Below are 20,554 nucleotides of genomic sequence, written 5' to 3' on the forward strand. Positions count from 1 at the left end.
AGGTTCCCGACGTCCGATTGCGAGAAACGCGCCTCGCCATTGGCGGGCTTTGCAGACGATCGCGAACTGGTTTCACGACATCGTGAAACTGATTTTTGGTCTTCTCGCCATATTGTCCACCCATGACACCAAACACACCCAATGCCAGTGGGCAAGGAAAGTCCCGGCCACTATGTCGACATTTAAAATGGAAATGCTTATGTAAACTTGTCACGCTGTAATTACACCCTCCCTCCAGTAATGGTGCTATACCGCCTCCTTCTGATTAACTCCTGCTGTGGTAACCATTTAGAATTTGTCGAACATGCTTCATAACAAGCCAAGGAACAAAAGTCAGTGAATCAAATCCATGCCACTTCTACCATTTACATTCTTACTTAATTTAACAGGAAAATTCTCAGGTAGTAAAGGAGTTAGAAGCCTATAAAATCACTACTCTTGAAAGACTGCATACGGATGCGATTAAAAGCTTATGGAATGATCCAGGAGTAAGGGCATGCTATGAACGGCGTCGGGAGTACCAGTTGCTTGACTCTACAAATTAGTAAGTCCTTATTTTTTTTCCCTTTCAGTTCAGTTAGAATGAACAACAATGTCAGTCATTGCATTTTAATTCTGTCTGTGCTGCCTGTTTTGATAATTCAGGAATGTAGGAAATTTGCCTCAGTAATTCCATTCTGTTTTTATTTGATCTCAGCATCCAGCTGCCCGACTCTCAATCTCATCGTTCTCCAGAATTACACATAGTTGCCTTTTGAACTGACTTATGTGGTTTAATGGTCTTCCATGGTAACTATTCCTATATATCTATTAGCTTCAGTGTGAAATGCAAAGATATGAACTAGGAGCAGGAGTCGGCCACTCGGCCCCTTGAGCCCCTTGATCTGATTGGAACCCCAACTCCACATTCCCACCTACCCCTAATAACCTTTCACCCCCCCTCCCCCATCCCCCCGTTGCTTATCAAGAATCTATCTAGCTCTGCTTTAAAAATATTCGAAGGCTCTGCTTCCACCGCCTTTTGAGGAAGAGAGTTCCAAAGACTCATGACCCTTTGAGAGAAAAAATTTCTCCTCATCTCTGTATTAAATGGTCAGCCCTTTATTTTTAAACAGTGATTCCTAGCTCCCACAAGAGGAAACATCCTTTCCACATCCATCCTGTCAAGACCCCTCAGGATCTTATAGGTTTCAATCAAATCGCATCTTACTCTTCTAAACTCCAGTGGATAAAAGTCTAGCCTTTCCTTATAAGGCAACCCCGCCCATTCCTGGTATTAGTCTAATAAGCCTTCTCTGAACTGCTTCTAATGCATTTACATCCTTCCTTAAATAAGGAGACCAGTGCTGTGCACAGTACTCCAGATGTGGTCCCACCCTGTGTAATTGAAACATAACCTCCCTACTTTTGTATTCAACTCCCCTCGTAATAAACAATAACATTCTATTACTTTCTTAATTGCTTGCTGCACCTGTATACTAACTTTTTGCGATTCATGCACTAGGACACCCAGATCCCTTTGCACCTCAGAGCTCTGCAATCTCTCACCATTTAGATAATATGCTTCTTTTTCATTCTTCCTGAAATTTCACATTTTCCCACGTTATACTCCATTTGCCAGATCTTTGCCCACTCACTTAACCTATCTATATCTATTTGTAGCTTCCTTATGTCCTCTTTAGATCTTAGTTTCCTTTCTATCTTTGTGTCATCAGCAAATTTATAATTTCTTTTTTATTCACCCACGGGATGTGGGCTTTGCTGGCTGGGCCAGCATTTATTGCCCATCCCTAGTTGCCCTTGAGAAGGTGGTGGTGAGCTGCTGCCTTGAACTGCTGCAGTCCATGTGGTGTAGGTACACCCCCATAGTGCTGTTAGGAAGGGAGTTCCAGGATTTTGACCCAGCAACAGTGAAGGAATGGTGATATGTTTCCAAGTCAGGATAGTGAGTGACTTGGAGGGGAAATTCCAGATGGTGGTGTTCAGGTGTTAGCAACAATACCTTTGGTCCCTTCATCTTATAAAATGTTGAGGCCCCAGCATTGATCCCTGCGGCACACATTCACTACATCTTGCCAACCAGAAAATTACTCATTTATTCCTACTGTCTGTTTCTTGTTAGCAAGCCAATCTTCTATCCATGCCAATGTGTTACCATCTACACCATGAGCATTTATTTTCCACAGTAACCTTTTATGTGGTAATTTATCAAATGCTTTCTGAAAATCTAAGTACAGCACAGTAAAGAACTCCAATAAATTGGATGATTTCTCTTCAATAAATTGGATAAACATGATTTCCCTTTCACAAAACCATGTTGACTCTATGTGATTGCCTTAAGTGCCCTGCCATAGCATCTTTAATAATAGCCTCTAACAGTTTCCTCATTACAGAGGTTAAGCTAACTGGCCTGTTGTTTCCTGCTTTCTGTCTTTCACTATTTTCCAATCTAATGGTTCCTTTCTTGAATCTAGGCATTTTAGAAAATTAAAATCAAGGCATCAACTATCTCACTAGCCGCTTTTTTTAAGACCCGAGAATGAAGTCCATCAGGACCCAGGGACTTGTCAACCCAAAGTTCCAACAATTTGCTCAGTACCACTTACAGTAATTGGTTTTCCTGAATTCGCCACTTACTTCCCATTGAAATAATGGGTGGGATCTTCCTCTCACTACTGCCCCCTCCTTAGGCAGAAACAGAATCATAGATACTTTGAAGTTGGCTATTCGCCTGTTCCAATGTTCGGCCCGGCCCTGATTTATGCAGTCTGTGCTCCCTCAGGAACAGGCAGTGGCCTCATTAATACATTAAATAGGGTTCAAATGACACAGTTTGGACCCCTATAGAATTTTTCTGTCAATCAGTGCTGTCACCTCTGTGTCCTGACAAACTATGGGTGTGGCAGGTTTGGCAGCAGCCATTGGGGGTACTACAAAAAGGGATCATAAGGTGCAGTCACAGGAAACTGGAGGCAGATGTAGCATTGTCATTTACTTCATTCCTTTAGGGATTTTTAAGCCATAGAGACTTTCTCAAGATGAATTCCTTGCTGCTTTGCATCCTCTTTGTATTTCCCCATTAGTGCTTCATTGACCTGCCCTATTTAGTCCCCACCTTGAAGGTGCTGATGCAGATTTGTGCCCCTCCCAAATGATGAACTGCCTATCACATGATTAGTGATTAGTCATCAGATAGGCAGAGCAGTTGCTGATACCCATCCAAAAACTGAACCTTGGCCCAGATAGTTATAGGGAGGTGGGGATGCGGTGGGGTGAAGCTTGAAGCAGCTGGGAAACCCAGGAATGTAGGTTAGGGGGGCAGGTGGGTGGGAGGTTAGGGTTTAAAGTGATCATGGTGGGTGGATGTCGATTGTAGGGAGGGAAGTATGTAAGCTTGGCACACTGGGGATGGAGGTGAGTATTTCCACTCTTCCTGACCCGTAAGAATCGGCACTTACCTGCTGGATCCAGCCTTGCTCGCCTCCCTTCAGCTGCCGGGTTTCCCAAGGCCTGGGAAATCTAGCTACTAACAGTTAAATTTAAATGGCTACTAAAATAAGAGGCACACAGGCTTGTTAACATATTTGAATAATGGACTTGCCTCTGTTGAGCTTGTTCATTGGGAGGCGATGGCGTAGTAGTGTTGCCGGTGGACTAGTAATCCAGAGACCCAGGGTAATGCTCTGGGGACCCGGGTTCAAATCCCACCACAGCAGATGGTGGAACTTGAATTCAGTAAAACATCTGGAATTGAAAGCAACAGCCTGACATAGTCATCCTCACAGAATCAAACCTTACAGATAATGTCCCAGAAACCACCATCACCATCCCTGGGTATGTCCTGTCCCGCCGGCAGGACAGGCCCAGAAGAGCAGGCTGCACAGTGGTATACAGTCAGGAGGGAGTTGCCCTGGGAGTCCTCAACATTGACTCTGGACCCCATGAAGCCTCATGGCATCAGGCCAAATATGGGCAAGGAAACCTCCTGCTGATTACCACATACTGCCCTCCCTCAGCTGATGAATCAGTGCTCCTCCATGTCGAACACCACTTGGAAGAAGTACTGAGGCAAGGGTGCAGAATGTACTCTGGGTGGGGTCTTCAATGTCCATCACCAAGATTGGCTCGGTAGCACCACTACTGACTGAGCTGGGTGAGTCCTGAAGGAAATAACTGCTAGACTGGATCTGCGGCTGGTGGTGAGGGAACCAACATGAGGGGGAAACATACTTGACCTCATCCTCACCAATCTGTCCATGACAGTATCGGTAGTTGTGGGGACAAAGTCCCGCCTTCACATTGAGGATACCCTCCATCGTGTTGTGTGACACTACCACCGTGCTAAATGGGATAGATTTCAAACAGATCTAGCAGCTTGAGAGATACTGTAGGCCATCAGCAGCAGCAAAATTATACTCCAACAAAACCTGTAACCTCATGGCCCAGCATATCCCCCACTTTGCCATTACCATCAAGCCAGGGGATCAACCCTGGTTCAATGAAGAGTGCAGGAGGGCATGCCAGAAGCAGCACCAGGCAAACCTGAAAGTGAGGTGTCAACCTGGTGAAGCTATAACACAGGACTACTTGCATGCCAAACAACATAAGCAGCAAGCGATAGACAGGGCTAAGCGATCCCACAACCAATGGATCAGATCTAAGTTCTGCAGTCCTGCCACATCCAGTCATGAATGGTGGTGGACAATTAAACAACTCACTGGAGGAGGAGGCTCTCCAGATATCCCCATCCTGACTGTTAGAGGAGCCCAGCACGTCAGTGTAAAAGATAAAGCTGAAGCATTTCCTACAATCTTCAGCCAAAAATTCCAAGTGGATGATTCACCTCAGCCTTCTCTGGAGGTCCCCAGCATCACAGATGCCAGTCTTCAGCCAATTCGATTCACTCCACATGATATGAAGAAACAACTGAAGGCACTGGATACTGCAAAGTCTATGGGCCCTGACAATATTCCAGCAATAGTAATGAAGACTTGTGCTCCAGAACTTGCCGCGCCCCTAGCCAAGCTGTTCCAGTACAGCTACAATACTGGCATCTACCCGGCTATGTGGAAAATTGCCCAGGCATGCCCTGTACAGAAAAAGCAGGACAAATCCAATCTGGCCATTTACTGCCCCATCAGTCTACCCTCCATCATTATTAAAGTAATGGAAGGGGTCATCAACAGTGCTATCGAGCAGACACTTGCTTAGCAATAACCTGCTCACTGACACCCGGTTTGGGTTCCGCCAGGGCCACTCAGCTCCTGACCTCATTACAGCCTTGGTTCAAACATGGACAAAAGAGCTGAACTCCTGAGGTGAGCTGAGAGTGATTGCCCTTGGAATCAAGGCAGCATTTTACAGAGTGTGGCATCAAGGAGCCCTAGCAAAACTGGAGTCAATGGAAATCAGGGGCAAAACTCTCCACTGGTTGGAGTCATACCTAACACAAAGGAAGATGGTTGTGGTTGTTGGAGGTCAGTCATCTCAGCTCCAGGACATCACTGCAGGAGTTCCTCAGGGTAGTGTCCTTGACCCAGCCATCTTCAGCTGCTTCATCAATGACCTTCCTTCCATCATAAGGTCAGAAGTAGGGATGTTCGCTGATGATTGCACAATGTTCAGCACCATTCGCAACTCCTCAGATACTGAAGCAGTCCATGTCCAAATGCAGCAAAACCTGGACAATATCCAGGCTTGGGCTGACAAGTGGCAAGTAACATTCACGCCGCACAAGTGTCAGGCAATAACCATCTCCAACAAGAAAGAATCCAACCATCACCCTTGATGTTCAATGGCATTACCATCACTGAATCCCCCACTGTCAACATTATTATTGCCCAGAAACTGAACTGGACTAGCCATGTATAAATATATAAATATAAATACTGTGGCTACAAGAGCATGTCAGAGGCTAGGAATTGTGCAATGAGTAACTCACCTCCTGACTTCCCAAAGCCTGCCCACCATCTACAATGCACAAGTCAGGAGTATGTTGGAATACTCCCCACTTGTCTGGATCAGTGCAACTTCCACAACATTCAAGAAGCTTGACACCATCCAGGACAAAGCATTCACTCGCTCCACCACTGATGCACAGTGGCAGCAGTGTGTACCATCTACAAGATGCAATGCAGGAATTCACCAAGGCCCCTTAGGCAGCACCTTCCAAACCCATGACCACTACCATCTAGAAGGACTAGGGCAGCAGATAGATGGGAACACCACCACCTGGAAGTTCCCCGCCAAGTCACTCACCATCCTGACTTGGAAATATATCGCCGTTTCTGCACTGTCGCTGGGTCAAAATCCTGGAACTCCCTCCCTAACAGCACTGTGGATGCTCCTGATACATCCTTTAAATCCTACTGGTGCCCTACTCACACTAGTCTGTTCATTTCTTTTGCAGTTACCTGACTGACATTGATCGAATTGCAGCTAGTGATTATATACCAACAGATCAAGACGTATTGCGGGTTCGAGTACCAACGACAGGCATTAATGAGTATTCATTTAATATGCATCGAGTATCCTTAAGGTATGCAGAATCCACTTTGTGGGAATGAGAAGAAAAGTCTAAACTCATTAAGAGTATATGTTCCTGGCTCAACAGCAAAAGGAGTTAGCAAAATAAACTCTTTAATCACCCTGATTTGTTTGTTAACAGTAGCGAACAGAGGGAAATATATCCTCTAGAGCGGGGCGGGGAGCAATGTTTCAACAGCTGGAAGCATGTACTGTGCGCCAGTGGAATTATATTTTAAATCTAATTTTCCAGAGTGTGCACTGGTAACTCCCACAGTAATTAAACTATGATTTACAAGGATGCCTGATACCCAGCCCAGCGATGTAACTTTTAACATGCTTTATTTCCATTGACCTGAAGGTTGTATTCCCTTTCACTTTCATTCCTATTCTTCCTCACTCATTCATGTATTCTCCTTGCCTCATTTCCCTTCTTCCCACCTGGTTATCCTTTCTCTCTCACATACTACCTCACTCACAATCCTCACTTTTAACACATGTCATTCCATTCCTCACATTTCTTCTTTTGCTGCCTCTCTGACTCAACCTCTCCCTGTCTCTCATTCCTTCTTTCCCTCTTTCATTCTCTCTTTCCCCTCATTTCCTCTTTTTCGCATTTCCTGTGATTTATACTTTCATTGCACACGGGGAGCAGAAGGCGTAAGAGAACCAGACTGCATAAGGATTCAGACAGGGTGTGGTGGGAGAAGCTAGCACAAAGCAGGGCGTTGGCAAATCCTGGTAGCTGTTATTAATAAGATCATAAGAAATAGGAGCAGGTCATTCAGCCCATCAACCCTACTCTACCATTTGATAAGATCGTGACTGATCTGATTAACTTCCTTCATGTCCCCCATAATTTTTTAGCTCCCTTGTTGGTCATAAACCTGTCTAACTCGGCCTTGAATATATTCAATGAGCCAGCCTCAGCAGGGCTGTGGAAGGCTATTCCACAGAGTAATGCGAATAGAAAATAGTTTTCGAGTGAACGGTGGGATTGATGACCTCTGCTCTTTTCAAAGGTGTGAGACATTTTATAGCCCCGGTCACACTCTGGGCAGGAATACATTATAATCAATGAAGCACATATGCTTCACATCAGTGAGGATGGTGCATTGCTGGAACTGAAAGGGTTAATAAGATCAAGAAGCTGGGGCCAAAGTCCATGATTTTCTGTCCATTAGTTTTGCAGGATGGAAAGTCAGAGCCGCAGGTCTGTGATTTTCCAACCTGTGCTTCCTGAGTGCACCAGGAGTTCCCCATCATGGAATCAGGTTTCATTGGCTGGTCCCGGACTATCTGTAACCCACATTAAACTTGCATTAAATTGGCTGTATTGGATTTATTTAACTGAATATTGGATAAGGTTCTACTAAGCCTGACTGGAGCCGCAAAGTTGAATTGAAGGAGCATCGAAGATAGGTAGAAATGTATCCTAGGCCAGAATCATTCGCTCGCCAGGCGGGCTCAGCGGGGGGTAGACGGGAACCCGACTGCCGTCCGTGATCGGCTCCACACCGCCATTTTACGTGGGCAGGCAGACTGCGGCAGCGAGAAGCGGCGGAAGGGGGCGGGAGTTCAGTTGTCTGCTGGGTCCAGTGGCTACCTGGCGGCCGATTCAAAAGCAGCCCAGGCAGCCGAAGAGGGACGTGAAACGGTCAAGATGGATCCGGTTGCTGGTGGACACGGCAGGCGGGAGGGCAGGTCGGTGGGGCAATCGGCCCCGCGTTCCTCTGACAAGCGCCTCACTGCCCTCCTGGAGGAGCACAGTGAGAAATCCTTGTCCCCAGGGACGGGAGGAGGAGGACCCCCTCCTCCCACCTACCTTACCAAAAGGGCCTGGGAGGAGGTGGCGTCCTGGGTCAGCAGACTTAATGTGGTGAGGCGCACATGGGTGCAGTGCCCGAAGAGCTTCAATGATCTCCTGCGATCGGGAAAGGTGAGTACCGTTTTGCCATGGGTCATTTAGCACAGCAGTTAAGAGCCGTCCATCCCCTTCTTGGACCTCAGAGGTCTTACAGTGTGAGTGGCAAATGTCAATGAGGCAGCATCTGGCCAAGGGGGTGAGCCCTGGCTGCTTGGACTGAGTGTCTTGAGGCTCCAGGGTCACGAATCAGCTGAGCCCTGTGAGGTGTTCCTCAGGCCAGGTTGGCCAGGCTGCAATGGCGCTGCAGGTACAGGCTGGACTAATCAATGCTCCTCTCTCCTCTCATGAGAAAAGATCCCCTAACAATGCTGAGAGGTTGTGGACTGGCGGGGGACCACCCCACTTATTCATCTTGACCCGATATGAGCAGGAGGCCATGGAGCTGGCGAGGTGCCATGTGCCTAGGTCAAGTGGCCACGGTGAGGTTGGGGTGTCACAGGGAGGTAAGAGTGCCGTGCACTGAGGTCAGAATATCTGTCATTGTAACCATTCTACTGTAGTCTCTATATTGATGTGAGCCTCGAACCTGTGATCCCTACTGATAATGGAAAGACGAGGGCACCATGATGCATATCTCTGTCTCATCCGGGTGCCAGGCATGCACAGTAACAGTGTAATGACTTCAACTAATGACATGTCCTTGTTCTTCCTTTCAGGCTCACCAGCAGCTCATCGGGGTGAGGATCCTGAAGGCACCGCCACTGAACCCTGAGGACAGCACCAGCGTCACACCCTGTCTGCCAAGCAGGCACCAGCGCAGATACCAACATCTCGACGGGCATTAGATCGGCGGCTAGTATCTCGGAGCACATTGGTGAGGGCACTTCACACTCACTTGAGGTGCAGGCGGAGGCAGAGAGTGCCCAGGGCATCAGCAGTTGGAGGACTGCTGGGGACCAGGAACATGCTCAGTCGGTGTCTGATGTTGGGCCTCTAGAATCGTTCCTGAGGCAGCAGATGCTGGAAGTCCAGCAGGGTGTGCGGGAGGATCTGGCGGAGATACATGAGGGAATGCATGCCATATTCTCCATTGTGGAGGAGTCCATGCGGAGCATGAGCAATGCAATGACCCTCATGGCCGAGCGCACTGCCTCCTCCATGGGGAGTGTGACGACTCTTATGAAGAGGCTGCTCCAGGAGCTCGATCAGGGATTCCTGGGGATGCACTCGGACCTGCAAACCCTCACACCGGCAATGGCACTGTTAGTGTGGGAGATGGATTGGGCACCATGTATCCTAGTTAGGTGTCCGTCCATCAATGGTGAGCAGGGAGGTCCAGAGCGACCTCACATTGGCGTACAAGCTGCCTGTTGTCTCTGCGGGCCCCTCTCAGGGCGCTCTGGATGAGGGCAGCAGCTCCTCCGCCCCACTGGCAGTGACCGTGGCATCTGATGAGGCTGCGGCGACTGAGGAGATGCCAGCGTGCCACTGGCTGCTCCCTCCCAGGCGTGGCCAGCACAGGCTCCACAGGCTAGAGGACGCCCGCAAAGGTCATCAAGGCCAACAGGACAGCAGAGTGAGCAGGCTGCCTCCAATATCGGTATCAGCAAGAGGGGGAGCACCTAGACATAGCACCCACAAGCACAAACTTAAAGCACCTTAATCACAACATGGCCTGAGCACGGGTGGCATTTGTTTTCTCCGCTTTTAATTTATTTCTTAATTGGTGTGATGGAGAACACCTCTGAGTTTCATTTGCTAACTTTATGCCAGGCACCATATCTTTAAAATGCGTATTTCTACAACAAGCCTCTGGGTGCTTCATTAGTTCTGCAGGTGCAGAGTAACCCATGATGTTATGAGTGACTTGTTTCTGATTAAACTTTATTGAAATGGCACATAGAGCGAGCAAATGTTCCTGTCCGGGATCGAGTATGGAGCCTGCAGCCCTGGCATGTGGTGGTGGTTGTTCTTATTTGGTAGGCTAGCTGAAGGAGCGTAGGATCAAAGCGTCCTGGGTGTCCCTGCCTCCCTGCCCATGTCAGCATCCATACCCTCAGTGTTCTCCTGAGTGTGTTCGTCCTCGGACTCACTACTGGACTCATCGTCTGCTGCCAGAGCAGCTGCGTCAACATCTTCTTCCTCCACAGCATCCGCTCCTTTCCAGTGCCAGATTGTGGAGAGTGCAGCATGCAACCACTCTCAGTGACACACGATCTGGGGGGTACTGGAGTGCACTGCCTGAAAGGTCCAGGCATTGGAAGTGCATCTTGAGAAGGCCAATGGTTCTCTCTACCACCGCCCTTATGGTGCCGTGGCTCCTATTGTACCGCTGCTCAGCTTCTGTTCTTGGATGGCGGAGAGGCGTCTTGAGCCACCTTCTGAGGGGATAGCCCTTGTCACCCAGCAGCCACCCATCCAGTCGGGCTGGAGCACTGAAGAGCCTCGACACCTGGGAGTGTCTGAGGATGTAGGCGTCGTGGGAGCTCCTGGGTACCTGGCAGAGACTTGTAGAATCTGCATCCTGTGGTCACACACTATCTGCACGTTCATGGAGTGGAAACCCTTCCTGTTGATGAAGGCACCGGGCTCACCTGCTGGTGCCTTGATGGCCACATGTGTGCAGTCTATAGCACCCTGGACACGGGGGAAGCCAGCAATGGCCGCAAAGCCTCTGGCTCGCTCTGCCTGGCTGGCCTCATCCATACGGTAGTGAATGAAAGTCAATACACACCTGAACAGAGTGTCTGTCACCAGCCTGACACAACTGTGGACAGCTGATTGGAGGGGAGACTCTACAAAGATCACCCACCGACCCCTGGAAAGAGCCGGAGACATAGAAGTTGAGGGCCACCATGACTTTCAGCGCCACTGGCATGAGGTGTCCACCTACACAGTTGGAGCTGATCTCAGGGCTGATCATCTGGCAGATGGAGGTCACTGTCTCCCTTGAGAGATGGAGCCTCCTTCGGCATTGCACCTCAGACATATTGAGGTAGCTGCATCGCCGCCTGTAAACCCTGGCAGCAGGATAGTGGCTTCTTCTGTGGCTCCCTTCTGCCTTAGGCTTCCTGTTGGCCCTGCGACCCTTTTGTCTGCACCTCTCCTCCCACATGTCACTCCACTGGAGGCTGAATAGGGACACCTGGCCTCATCCCTCTTCTGGCCCTCCCTCATCAGAGGAGGTGCCTCCAGTGGAGACCACAATCCCCATTCCCAGGGTAAGGGAAGGCTGTCTGATACCTGGAAGGCCCCAAGTGGTATGAATCCTCCTGGGGGCCTGGAAAACAACACCGAGTCCTGAACTGAAGCCTCTTATTTCTGTCAAAGCGAAATGAAGATGTCCTGTTCACACAAGCAATCAGCAGCTAGTTACAAGCTAAAGTAGAAACTACCGCATTAACAAGCGCACTCACCCCTCTTATCCCGCCCATGGTTGAGGTTTTTGTAAATGTGGCTTGCCCGCCTGCCCGCTTAGCCCATGCGATGGCCTGAAAATCGCACGGGCTACATCAACTCCGTGACAATTGGTGTCTCAAGGGCCTTAACTGGCCAGCTAATTAATGGCGGGTGCACCTCCGACTTTATCGCACACCCGCCTAGCGTAATATCACGAGGGTACGCGTTGACATCGACACGCTCAGTTTCATTTCCCGGTTGGGCGTGTCGGGCACAGACCTGCACAGCAACCTAAACATTCTGCCCTTCGTTTTCATTCTTAAAAAAAAGAATCCATCAGCATTTGATAGCCAATAGGGTATTCTATGGATTCACATATAATCCTGTTATGTGGCTACCTTTTAAAACAATAATGACTTGGCGTGTGCGTTTTTCAAGTGATATCTATTTTTTGGTGCGGTATGACTAATTGCTCTTCCTGATTGAATCAGTGGTTGTCAAGCTTTCTAAGTTCTTCTCTAACTCTTAGAATTGTGGATGTCGGAGGACAGAAGTCTGAACGGAGGAAATGGATCCACTGTTTTGAGAATGTTATATCAGTTATATTCCTGGCGTCTCTCAGTGAATACGATCAAGTCCTAGAAGAGAGTGAGAATGAGGTAAGACTCCTTGGACGCCGGGGAGTTTCTTGTGTGAAGTTAAGACTAAGACAAGTGTCACCCATTCCTTCCTTGTAGCTAGGTCAGATTCTGGAACTCCCGACATAACAGAACTGTGGGAACACCTTGGCCACTTGGACTATAACAGTTCAAGAAGAAGGCCTATCATCCCCTTCTCGAGAGCAGATAACCGTGGGCCTTGCTAGCAATGTTGAAATCGCTAAAAATGACTATTCAAACATAACTGTGGTGGCCAAAAAGGATGGGATTAAAGTATCATTCATAGGTTAATGAGCTATTCAAATATTTAACTTGAAAGCAAATGTAGCGATAGCAAAATAAAGCAGCAGCTGAAAATATTCACAAGGGCTGTAAAAGATATAGTCAGAGATTGGGAATAGGCTTTAACCACAGAGGGAATAAAAAAGCAAATAATCTTAAATATTAACTGGGAGCGGGTGCTGGTTAGTTCAGTTGGCTGGTGGGAAGGAAGAGGGGGTTCTATCCTCTGGGGTTGCCCTGTGCGGATTGGAGTGGGGGTGGGGCCAGCCCTCTGTAAGATGGAAACCCCTTTCTTTTTACCTGCTCGTAGCCTTAAACCCGGTCCCCTGCCCAAACCCTCCCTGCCAAAGACCCCGGACTAACCTGCTTCCGGGATCCATGAGCCTTCTTCCTCCTCCTCTTGCAGCCCCGGCAGTGCCCACTAACACGCTTTTGCCGCTGTTTAGCTGGCAGCCCCAGAGGGAGGGGTTTCCTCCCACCAAGGGGTGAAAGCCCCACTCAGCCTCTGGTCAGCCCACTGGCAGCGCGTTATGGCTGCGAGGTGGGCCGGCATGGAGCGGGTTGGCTTCCGGGTGGGGGAGGGGTGGTGGGTGGCGAGCCGTCTGCATTGCCCGTGTTCCCCCCCCCCCGCCCCCAACCCCCTACCCACCATATTATTCAGCCTAAGGAAATTCAGCCTGAGGAGTGGATGGAATGAGCAATACCTCCAGTGGCTGGAGAGTGTAACTACAACAGCGGAGCCCACATGGGCAGTTTCCATTATGAATTTAGGAATTTACGATCTAAACAAATTATCTGGAAGTGCTTATAGATGTAAGGTTTTTAAATATATTACTGTTGAATGTCAGTCTTGGTAGCTGACACCATAGAGTCACAATGCTGTCACTTCAAGTTCCATTCCAGGACTTAAGTACAAAAAAACCTCGGCTCACATCCCAGTGCAAAACTGAGTGAGTGCCGCATTGTTGGCGATGCTGTCTTTCAGATGATTCATTGAACTGAGGCGCCGTCTGCTCTCTCATTGTGACTTGGTCAACGATCTCACAGCAGTATTCTGAAGAAGAGAAGGGGAGTTATCCCCGGTGTCCTGTCAAACGTACCCCTCAATCAACGTCACAAGAACCAGACGATCTGGTCACTATCCCATTGCTGTTTGTGGGGCCTCGCAATGTGCAAATTGGCTGCTGCGATTCCCACATTACAACAGTGGCTACACTTCAAAAGTGCTTAACTGGCCGTAAAGCGTTTTTTGCAACGTCCTGAGGTGGTGAAAGGGGGTATATAAATGATATAGAATAGATGGTAGAGAAGCAGTTTTCTGGCAATCTCACATTAAATCCTTTTCAAATTTAATGCAACATATTTGCAGCTTGACAGCGTAAATCACAGCACAAGATTCTCAAAATTTAAATTTGAAAGAAATCTCTATAATTATGCGCTGCGACTTTTCTTTATTCCAGAACCGAATGAGGGAGAGCCTCGCTCTTTTCCATTTTATTTTGAAGTCTGACTGCTTTGCAAATTCATCAATGATTCTTTTCTTAAATAAAATGGATATTTTAGAGGAGAAGATTCTTAAATCACATTTAGTGGACTACTTCCATGAATTTGACGGTAAGTAGGAAACCTAATTCTTTAACCGCGCTCATTTTATCCTTTCCATGTAAGGGTCCTCAATGTTTAATTACTTTTCTTTTACTAAAATAAATCTAAATTCATGCACGTCAAAGTGAAGATGAAGGATGTTAGTTCTAGGGAATGGAGGAGGCATGGGGCATATGAGGGGGGCATGGGGATTGGGTTGGAGGCATGAGTTAGCATGGAGGGGGCATGAGGGTATGAGGCGACATGGAGACATGAGTTAGCATGGATGAGGGATGGGGAGTGGGTGGGGGGGTGGTGAGGGCTAGAGGGCCCAACAGCTTTTAAAACCACTGGTACAAAGTCTCAGAGACCAAGGTGGGCCTTCTAACCAGCTTCTGGGGTTGGGGGGCATGACTCAATCTCGTCCCTGCCTCCCCGGACTGAAAATTGCGTGTGACGGGACCCTTTATGTCGAGATGGGTCTGCCGAGTCGGGAAATTTTCTGACTCGAGCTACCCACCTCGGAAGTGAAAACCCTTCCCTTGGACTTCCCGATGCATGTTTATAGCAGAGGTAGGTAGATTCTTGATTAACAAGGGGGTGAAAGGTTATCAAGGGTAGGCAGGAATGTGGGGTTGAGGTTACATTCAGATCAGCCTTGATCTTATTGAATGGCAGAGCAGGCTCGAGGGGCCTACTCATTGCTCCTAATTGATATGTTCATGCGTTTGTCGCATTTTGTGGTTGGCTATTTGAGGAATGTCCATTTTATTGCCTCCCCATGCTGCTGTTTTCACCTTTACTGTCTGGAACTAAAATGCAACCGAGGCACTATAATAGCAGAGCAAAATTCTGCAATCTAGTGGATTCCTAGCTGTCAAGTGTGGACAATGGTAACTGAGGTGAAGGGTTGTGGCAGCAATTCATTCTTATGCTTGATGCAGTCAGCCATTTCTCATCCAAGATCTCTGTGCTCCTCTAATTTGGGGCTCTTGCGCATCCCTGATTTTCATTGCTCCACTTTTGGCAGCAGCTGCATCATCAGCTGCCTAGGCCCTAAGTTCTAGAACTACAGATAGTCGTCTTGTAGTACAGAGCTTGAGTATTGTGAGAAAAAGGGGCATGCTATCAAAGCTTTTCATCTTGCACTCATTAGGACAGCTGCACAAGATCCACACATTATACCTTTCCTAACTAAACAAAAGCCTAGGGACTGCCATTCCCTGGTTTATTCCCCATGGCAACATCTTGACCAATCAGAGTCGACCTGCCTGATCGAAAGAATTTGAAAGAAAAGCTTGGCAGTTAACTGTTAATTGTTCTCTGTTGCATTCCTCGTGGCAACACCTCTACCCAATCTGAGTCCATTTGCTCACCAATCAGTACTCTCTTCACATGCCGTATAAATTGTTGTTCCCTTTACTGTTGATTTATCCTACATAGCTGTCCTGATGAGTGCAAGACAAAAAGCTTTGATAGCATGTCTCTTTTTCAGCAATTCTCTGGATTACATCCTTAAACCTCCCATCATTTATACCCCTTTCTCTCCTCCTTTTAATAAATTTCTTAAAACCTACCTCTTTGACCAAGCTTTTGGTCACCTATCCTATTGTCTCCTTATGTGACTCAGTCTAAAATGTTGTTTAATAATCCACTTGTGAAGTACCTTGGAATATTTTATTGTATTAAAGATATATAAATACAAGTTGTTGTTGATTCATGGGCCCACACGTTCATGAGTGTATAATGCTGTTATTCCTTTGCATAATAGGTTGTTTGTGCAGAGCAGTGCATGAGTAGAGGGGTAACCACACGGCTGTTGTCAGTTCTGCTCCTCTAAAAACCTTTTTATTGTTTGATGATAGAATCATATAGCACAGAAGGAGGCTATTCAGCCCATCACACCCGTGCCAGCTCTTTGAAAGAGAGATTTGTCTCGCACCTCCATATTTTCCCTACAACCGTACAAACTTTTCCTTTTCAAATATATATCTAATTCCCTCTTGAATGCCACAATGGAATTTGCTTGTATCAGATGATACATCCCGGATCATAATGAGTCATCCATCCATCCATCCATCCATCCATTTTCACACTGCTTCTCCTGGTGAGGGTCGTGGTGGCAGCAAGCGGAACAGGACCAACCAGGCTTCTCGTTCCTCAGCCGCAGATTTCAGCTCCTCCCAGGGGAATCCTAGGAGTTCCCAGGCCAGCTGAGAGATGTAAGCCCTCCAGCGTGAATCATTGGGTTTTTTTTTTTAAATCCCCCAATTTACCCACCGTTCTTTTTGCCATTCATTCACCTTACATCTTTGATTTATTGCCCCATTATCGGCAAGCTATAAATAAGTAAAGCCAATGAAAGTTTGGGGCAATTTAATTTACCTACCTCAGGATTGCAAGCAATGACTTAGCATTATAATGACATCTGCTTGATATGTATGCATGCATTGGATGATATGAGTTGATTTTATATTGTTCTTCCTCTGCCAGTTCCTACACCTGGGGAAACATTTTCCCTTATGAGGGGGGGCTGAGCAGAGGCGGGCGGGGCCGCATCGCCATTTTATGTGGGCGGTCCAATTAAGGCCCACCCAACGTGACGTGCGCCTGGAAGCGCTGAGCGCTCCCTGTGTGGGCGGGGTGGGGTTCCCTGAGTCAGGGCCTGCGCTCTTTCGCGCATGCACGAAAGAACACAGAAATCTCCCTGAGGCACAGAGGTGCCTCAGGGAGATTAGTTTAAGGGTTAAAAGTTTAAATAAGGAAAAGAAAATATTTTAAGACACGTCCCCTCATGTGACAGTGTCACATGAGCTGGGACATGTCAAGGAACATTGATGAAAAAATTTATTTAATTTATAAACCCCTCATGGAACCTCATCCCGCCCGTGGATGAGGTTCCATGAAAAATGCGAAGGCCGCCTGGGCTCTTCGCCTGCCCCCCGCCCACCTTAAGGTTGGGCGGGCAGCTTAGTTAATAACTTTAATTGATATTTAAATGGCCTTAATAGGCCTTTGACAGTTCGGCGGGCGTGCAGCTGACTCAGGTGCGCGCCCGCTGAACTTAAAGTCTGAATGAGCACAGTGATGTCGGGATGCACACCTGATGTCACCGCTCGTCATTTTACGCATCAATGAGCAGGCCCCGCCCCCACTCACCGACCCGAACATTCTTCCCTGAGTTTTCCCGACTCCTGCCAGATTTCCTGGGACCTGTAAGCATGCTGTTCCAGGCTTGAGGAGCTAAATGGCCTACTCCCATTCTTACGTTCCAGTGGCAACAGCATGTTTATGTGCACAGATGCCACTATGTACACAAGTGACAGCTATGCCCATGGTGACACCATGATACCATGCCACAATGTCAGTACTTCATACTTCATGTGTGGGCAAGGTGGAATGACCAGTCTTCCCAGGGTCAGAGGTACATGTCTATGGTGGGCAAAAGAATCCCACCAAGTTGATACGAGTTCCAGTCCTACTGGGTTTCTTCTCCTTAGGGCAGAGGAGATGAAAGGGTGATTTAATAGAGATGTTAAGCAGCCCACTTGTTTGGCACCACATCCACAAACATTCACTCCCTCCGCCACCGACGCACAGCAGCAGCAGTGTGTACCATCTACAAGATGCACTGCAGAAACTACCCAAGGCTCCTTAGACAGCACCTTCCAAGCCCACAAACTCTATCATCTGGAAGGACAAGGGCAGCAGACAGATGGGAGCACCACCACCTGGAAGTTCCCCTCTAAGTCACTCACCATCCTGTCTTGGAAATATATCGCCGTCAAAATCCTGGAACTCCCTCCCTAACAGCACTGTGGGTGTACCTACACCGCATGGACTGCAAAGGTTCAAGAAGGCAGCTCACCTCCACCTCCTCAAGGGCAATTAGGATTGGGCAATAAATGCTGGCCCAGCCAGCGAAACCCACATCCCGTGAATGAATAATAAAAAAAATGCTCAAAATTCTGAAATGTTTTGATAAAGTAAATAAGGAGAATCTGTTTTCAGTGACAGGAAGATCAGCGGGCACAGATTTAAGGTAATTAGCAAAAGAACCAGAGGGAAGATGAGGAGAAATATTTTTATACAGCAAGTCATTAAGAAATGGAGGTGGAAACAGATTTAACAGTAACTTTCAGAAGGGAATTGGATAAATACTTCAAAAGAGAAACTAGCAGGGCTATAGGGAAGGAGCAGTGGAATGGGACTAAATGGATAGTTCTTTGAAAAAGCCAGCACAGCCTTGATGGTCTCCTTTGCTGTAAATAAATTCCTGCCAAAGTGGAATAACTGAGTCCTGAAATTCAAACATTCACACATTCTTCCTTGCTCAAGTTAACTTGAAATCCAATTTGACAAATATAATTTTTCTCTGTCTTCAGGCGCTAAAAGAAACGCTGGAGCTGCCATGAACTTTATCTTAAAAATGTACCGGAGGCAAAATGAAGAGAACAGAAAAATCTACTGGCACTTCACCTGTGCCACAGACACAGAAAATATTCGCAAAGTCTTTATGGACGTCAGGGACACGGTCTTGGTGCGGAGCCTGGAAGAACTGGACTTATTGTAGAAAGAGATGAGGAAACACCAGCAAACAATGCACTCAGGAGTGTTATACCCCTGGCAAAGTGATGACTTAAACCTTCCCTATGAAGCACAGCTGAGAACGCAACAAACTTCCTCAAAAACCACAAGGATGCCTCTATCAATGACACAGGTTTCTTCAATCTCTCAGCTGTTGCACCAGACTTTTGAGAAGTACTTACCATCCAAAGCAAAATATTTCCTTGAACATATCAACATGAACCTGCACGCAGCTCCCTGGAAATGCTGGGAATCAGCAAAGTCTTAACAGAAGATCAAGCGGGGAGGGATGGTCAAATGATGAAGGACTATAATGTAGCTTCATGAGTTTGAGGTTGTTCAACCATTGCGATGTTCCAAAATTTGCTTTTGAAAGTTGGTTGCTTCATTACTTTATGTATGCAGGATTGAGCTTTTGCAGAGTGACCGACTGATCCCAGAATCAGAGGTAACATGGCAATAATTACAGGAGAGACCATTATCCTAGTAAATGAGAGTGGTGAGGACATGCCAGGAGCAGAGAACGTCACTCACAGTTTACAGGCGGGCAATCTGCCATTTTATGGTTTTATGATTTCATGATGGTTCCCCGATGTTGTATCTTCAGAAAATTCCTCCCATCCAATAATTGCATTGATACTACACCCTCCAGCCCAGAGGATGCATATGAATGTACACATTAGGAATAGAGTAGGTCATTCAACCCCTCGAGCCTGCTCCACCATCCAGTAAGATCAAGACTGATCTGATTGTGGTCTCAACTCCACATTCCACCTTCTCCCGATATCCTTTGACTCCCTTGTTAGTCAAGAATGTACCTACCGCTGCCTTAAAAATATTCATTGACCCTGCCTCCACGGCTCTCTGGGGAAGAGAGTTCCAAAAATTCATGACCCTTCATGACATTCATGAAGAAAGATTTTCTTCATACCTCAGTCTTAAATGGGAGACCCCTTATTTTTAAACTGTGTCCCCTAGTTCTAGTCTCTCCCACAAGGGGAACCATCCTTGCAGCACCCACCCTGTCAAATTCCCTCAGGATCTCATATGTTTCAATAAGATCACCTCTCAATCTTCTAAACTCCAATGAATACAGGCCTATCCTGTCCAGCCTACATTGTAAGATAACCCCCCGCCATCCCAGATATCAGTCAAGTGAACCTTCTCTGAGCTGCTAGGTGAATGGCTAGGCCCAATCACATGGTCTGCTCCTCCTTCTCTGGAGCTGTCCTAGAGATGCCAACTCTTGCTTGGACATATACCTGTAGGTTTCATCACATGGCGCCAATCACCCAGCCCCACACTCCTGCCATTGGCCATCCGACACATTCATTCTCGCGGTGCCGCACCTTCCCGCCAATTGGAAAGCGAACGCTGTCCATTACCTGTTTGGATGATTCTTCATTGTCGGTCAACAGCCTTTTCTCCTGTCTCCAATGTTTTTAGAACTCACAAAAGTTTTCAAAGAAAATGAACGACAAGCACACAATCTTTTTCATGGCCCCATGATCTTTCTCCCATGTTGCTTATCCTGGCAGTATCCTGGAGATTAATCTTTCATTCCTGAAGACACCAGGGCAATTCTGGAGGGTTGGCAACCCTTAGGTGTACAGTTAAATTCTCAAATGTTGAGTTAGGTCAACATCTTCCT

At 47.3% G+C, this 20,554-nt stretch overlaps 1 protein-coding gene across 3 annotated transcripts in view; it reads left to right on the plus strand.

The window, feature by feature from the left end:
- Window positions 1–19,605, plus strand: part of LOC144688935 (guanine nucleotide-binding protein subunit alpha-14-like) — an 85,161-nt gene extending 65,556 nt beyond the window's left edge. For all 3 annotated transcript variants that reach the window (XM_078555985.1, XM_078555986.1, XM_078555987.1), the window contains 5 exons: window positions 390–544; window positions 6,410–6,538; window positions 12,321–12,450; window positions 14,193–14,346; window positions 18,702–19,605. In XM_078555985.1, the coding sequence (XP_078412111.1) occupies window positions 390–544; window positions 6,410–6,538; window positions 12,321–12,450; window positions 14,193–14,346; window positions 18,702–18,889 (756 nt within the window). In that variant the 3' untranslated portion in view covers window positions 18,890–19,605. The remainder of the gene's footprint in view (window positions 1–389; window positions 545–6,409; window positions 6,539–12,320; window positions 12,451–14,192; window positions 14,347–18,701) is intronic.
- Window positions 19,606–20,554: the final 949 nt, after the last annotated feature.

This window comes from Cetorhinus maximus, chromosome 13 (assembly GCF_964194155.1).
Source record: "Cetorhinus maximus chromosome 13, sCetMax3.hap1.1, whole genome shotgun sequence".
In the NCBI taxonomy this organism is placed as follows: domain Eukaryota; kingdom Metazoa; phylum Chordata; class Chondrichthyes; order Lamniformes; family Cetorhinidae; genus Cetorhinus; species Cetorhinus maximus.